General features: G+C 34.8%; 1 protein-coding gene across 1 annotated transcript; it reads left to right on the top strand.

Moving 5' to 3' along the window:
- The first annotated feature begins 1805 nt into the window (after nucleotides 1–1805).
- LOC132181598 (leucine-rich repeat extensin-like protein 5) lies at nucleotides 1806–2156 on the top strand. The gene has a single exon (XM_059594847.1). It carries the CDS (start codon nucleotides 1806–1808, stop codon nucleotides 2154–2156), a length of 351 nt encoding a protein of 116 aa, XP_059450830.1.
- Nucleotides 2157–5049: the final 2893 nt, after the last annotated feature.

Genomic DNA, 5049 nt, shown 5'->3' with positions numbered 1-5049 from the left:
TTGGCTTTGACTGTTCTTGGGGGAGGACTCCAAAGAGAAGATGACTTAGCTTCAACCCAAGCGAGATTATGATGCTTCACAGCAATCAAAATATGTTGAAGAGATTTCACTAAAACCAGTTGACTTTCATTGTGTACTAATTGATTTCTCACATACCAAATGTGGTCAATAGTGATGACTGCAAGGGAGCTGGAACTGTCGAATCTCATGAATTGGAATGGCCAATTTTTGATGAGGATAAAGGATAGCAAAGATCCACTCAAATATAGGAAGATTGCTGAAGGTGTTGGAACTAGTGACTCATATTCTATCTATAGACATAGGCACCTTGCCGAACCAAGTAAATTTGTGTCTCGACTTTCTCTTGATCTTTATCTTTTCGATTTCATATTATTCACCATTATTGGGCACAGTAACAACAGAAGAATTCAAAGATAAGAGGCCAAGAGGAGCTATTCCACAAAAATCTAGCAAAAGAACAATCAAGAAAAACATAAGAAATAAATTCTTGAGCATCTTTACAAAAGGGACAAACCTAGGCAGCTTGGTCCCTAGTAGTAATAAAATGAGCACTATTAGCTCGAAGAGGCAATAAGTTCCAAGATATCTTCCAAAGAAGATGCTTCAATATGTGTTGAAGCTTAAGGCCCCATAGGCAATTCCAGATTTTAGGAGCAAAGGGAGAAATTCTGCTCTGGGAATTAGGAGAAACAACTTCATGCACTAAGTTAATCGAAAATTGGCCAAAGACAGCAAGAGTCCAAATTCACCTATCATTATCCACCAGCTGTGAAATATGGATTTTTTGAATATGAGTAACAGAATCTATATCAAAAAGATCATGCAACAATGGGACATTCCAGCTTGTGTTGATAGGATCAATCAGCTCATCTACATGGTAACCAGGAAACACAACCAGATTCAGATTGGGGTTAGGTCTGAAAGAAGAACATGTAGAGACCCAAGGAGAGGTCCAAATGTTCATATGTTGACCATTGGAAATGGCTTAGCAAGCCCCTTTCTCTACCACGGCTCTAGCTTGTTTACTTTCAACAAGCCTTTCCACATCCATGAGAAAGTGGGATTGAAAGTAGTGTTAAGAAAATCCTGTAAGTGCAGCCACCCAAATGAGAGGTTACTTAGAATTTAATTTCCAGCCCAATCGAGCAAGCGAAGATTGGTTCGTGAAATCCATGGATCTAATTCCAAGTCCTCCCGAAGACTTGGGCTTAGAAATGTTATCCCATGCCGAAAATGTGAGATTATATTTATGGCTCTGTGGGAAGCCCAAAACAGAGTTTCACCAAAATCTTCTTTCAAGCACATCATGGTTTGGTGCATACTGGAAAACTGTGAATTTAATTCAAATCATAACAAGTAGAATCATGTTTATATAGAAATGAAGTGATTGTCGGTATATAAAAGTGAGTCTGGTGGCTGTATCCCACCCACCGTTTGAGCTAATCACAGAGAAATGATTTGATGGGTTTTCAGTTTGAGCTAATCACAGAGAAATGATTTGATGGGTTTTCAGTTTGAGCTAATCACAGGAATCATGTATGTATACAATGTAGAGTAGTGGGAAAAGGAGAGAACCCTTTGAGAATGAAGATAAGCTGTTTAGTTGTGTTTGGTCTTTGGAGTTGGTTCAAATATCATGAAGATATTGCAATGACTGACCAACTAACCCTCACTCTCTCTCTCTGCTTCGTCTGCTACCATTTATTAAAAGTAACCCAACCTCAATACCCATCTCAGATTCACAGTTTCCCGAGCTAAAATCTTTGGGAAAATAGAAAGAAGAAATGTGTTATGTGGGTAAAGCTACAAAGATCTTCTTCATCTTTATTGTCACGGTGTTGGTGGTTCTTTGCCTTGTTCTGGGATTTGGGCTTCTCCGCCACACCCTCCAGAATACCCACAAATGCTCTGGTGACTCTTGCCACTCTTCTTCATCTTCTCCTCCGGTGGCGTTCCCCAACCCCAGCTTTACCCCACCAAGCCCACCTAACCCATATCCATGCCCTGACCCTAACATCTCCAACCAGCCCAGTTCACCTAACCCAAACCCAAGCCCAAGCTCACCTCCTCCGCCGGCAGCGCCAATTAATCAGCCGAGTCCGGTGATGGCGACACCTGGACCTGTGCATGGTTAGCTGCATTTTGCAAGGGTTGTAGATATATATTTGTTATGGCATTGTTTTGCATTACATAATTTTGTTTAATTTTTATTCTTTTTACGGTTATCCCTGCAATGCTCTACAATTTTTTTACCTTTTTATTGTTAGGGACTTCAGTTATCATTGCTCGCTGCATTTTATTTTCTTACTTGCCTTAAATATGGCCCAGTTCGGAATAAAAGAGCCCAATGAAACAATTACTCTTAAAAATAAAAAATAAAAAATCGATGGTTAGTTTAAATTGCTACATTAATCTTATTAGATGAAAGTTAGATAGAATTAGTGTCTCACATTTCTCATCAATTTAATTGACTAAACTGTAATAATTTGACAGAATTCAATTTAAACTAAAACTTTGTGATGTGACCCTCCTCATTGAGCAGATGAGACACTTAAGATTCCTCATATGAGATTACTGTGAAAAGGTGGAAGCAACAAAAACAATTATCTCATATAATAGTTTCCTTTACAAGTTTCCAATTGGTTTGTTGTGCATAGTTTGATGTAAGGTTAAGAAAACATGATGCAACAACTAACAAGGAAGTGTAATTGAAGGTTTTTCCGCTAATATTATTTCTTGCACCCGACTCTATTATGTATAAAGTCTCGTGTTAGGAATTATGGGGACTGTTAGTGGCATGACTTGAGAAGGGATTTAGTACGAAAGTACTATTTAAAAGCTTTGGGTTACTTGGTTGATGGACCAAGCATTAGGTCCACGGCCCAACAATAAGGTTGGACCATAATAGAAATAGCATCCCATCAAATACTTTGATATAACATGGTAGTTGGTTGGTTAAAAGTCTTAGAGAGATTCATGTAGCAAAAAAGAAAATACTTGATATACTATTTTCTCGATCATATCTCCAAGTATTTGGAATTTAAGAGTGTGGGTACAGTTGGACAAATGTTAAGAGACGTGCCTTCTCATCTAAGCGAACAATTAGTACTTATGATGTAAATGAAAAATTTTGATGTATCTTATTTACCCTCTTTTTTTATGTAAGGAGAAAATAATTAGGTGAATGGATATATCTAATCTATGGTAAAAACTAAAAAGGACTAGATGGTAAACAGCCTTACGAGCAATGCTACTGCCTACTAGAATTGAGCAAATGCAAATGACTGGATTGGGGATAAGAAGTGTGCTACACATTCTAGTAAGTATTTAATCTCTAATGTGACAGTAAAAATTATAAAAGTATGTGTAATATTTAATGGTGAGCTTCCTGGCTTGTTAGAGAATAGACACTTAAAGAATATATATAACATTTTCTAATGAAAAATGAGAGAAGTGATTGCTTGTAAAACTAAAAGTGGTAGTGGAAGCCATGGTGAAAACTAATTTTATAATTTTACAATTTGAGTTGAGTGGTTGTCATATAAGGTCGGAAAGGTTGAGAATCCAAGACATTCTATGCCTACTTTCATAAGAGGAAAGTTACTCTGGGAGGGGATGTCATGTGGTTTTCTCCTTCTCGGATCATCTGCAATTTCTCTGTCTCTATACTTGGATGGGGGGAGTCGGAGAAAAATAGAGAAAATCCTCTACCCAAGGAAAAGACAAATAGAGAAGGTTCTCCAATTGTAGTGGATCTTGATAGGCAGTGGCGGATCTAGAAATTGATTTTAGTAGGAGCAATATTAAAATAATAAAATTATATTTAAATTTTTTATTTATTATATTTTTATAATATATGAAAAAATATGATGCATACAATTTAAAATAAAAATACTTTATAACATAACATATGCCTTCTTAATATAAAATATATTATCTTTTATGAAGTCTATATGACCCATCACTTATTGGATGCTTATTCATTAAATCTTGCTTTTTTTTTTTGGTCCACCCAAATTTATTACCCTTCAAAAACTCAACCCTAGCCTCAAGATACATCGTAGAAAATAGCACTAGAAGTAGCTAACTGACTTGTTGGTCAGCGTTGATATATGTTTATAGATAAAAATATTATTTTGTTACCAGACAATATTGAAAATTATAGGGACCTACTAAACTATGAGCGTGTTTAAAGATTGATTGAAAAATATTACTTTTGTCGGTAAAATTTTATTAGAAAGTTCTACCACTAAAAAATTATTTAGCTATTTGGTAACTATGTTTCTTTTAAGTGTTTTTTTGTTTTACTATTACTCATGTTTAGTAATAAAATGCAAACAAAATTGCATTTAGAAACAAAAATGACACACACACAAAAAAAAAAAAAAAAAAGAGATGTAATATTTGTTTATTTCACTTATAGCAAACTAAAATGGTTAATGTGATTTTTTTTTTTAATAATAATATAAAAAAAAAAAAAAATTAATGGTAGTGTGAATTTAGCAATGTTAGGCTACATGGAGAATAACTAAAAGAGACGGTGATTGAAGCTTGCTGGCTGCCTAGACTACAATTCTACAATACGCACTATTTTCTTGATATGCAACCACCTCACCTCCCCCTATCTCTTATCAATCTGACACCAAGTGATTAATATTTTCACCTATTCAAGAGCCTTCAGCAATTCCCTAGAAATCGGTCCACCAGATACTTCTATGCCACAAACTAACAACTCTTTAGAGCATCCATGTCAAGCTTTTTACTTTTAACATTTCTTTAAAATTTTAACGAAATTTACAAAAAGCTCCTCACATTAAACTCTATCAAATGTTAAATATAACATTTGCTTTAATTCCTCTTCAAATCTAAAGACTCAAAAAGCAAAAGCTATTTATTTTTTAATATTATTTTAGTTGTTGGGGTGACATTTTAATAAATCTCTCGATTAGAATCAAAATGGGTGAGTTTCATGACAACTACTTTTATTAATAAAAAATAATATTTAGTTAAAGTAGAAAAATATTTAGA

The sequence above is a fragment of the Corylus avellana genome, chromosome ca5 (genome assembly GCF_901000735.1).
Source record: "Corylus avellana chromosome ca5, CavTom2PMs-1.0".
In the NCBI taxonomy this organism is placed as follows: Eukaryota; Viridiplantae; Streptophyta; class Magnoliopsida; order Fagales; family Betulaceae; genus Corylus; species Corylus avellana.
Note: the sequence above shows the minus strand (reverse complement) of the source record. Positions and strands in the feature narration are given on the sequence as shown.

Excerpts from the sequence above, each read along its gene's own strand:
- LOC132181598 (XM_059594847.1), top strand. The coding sequence starts at position 1,806 with ATGTGTTATGTGGGTAAAGCTACAAAGATCTTCTTCATCTTTATTGTC.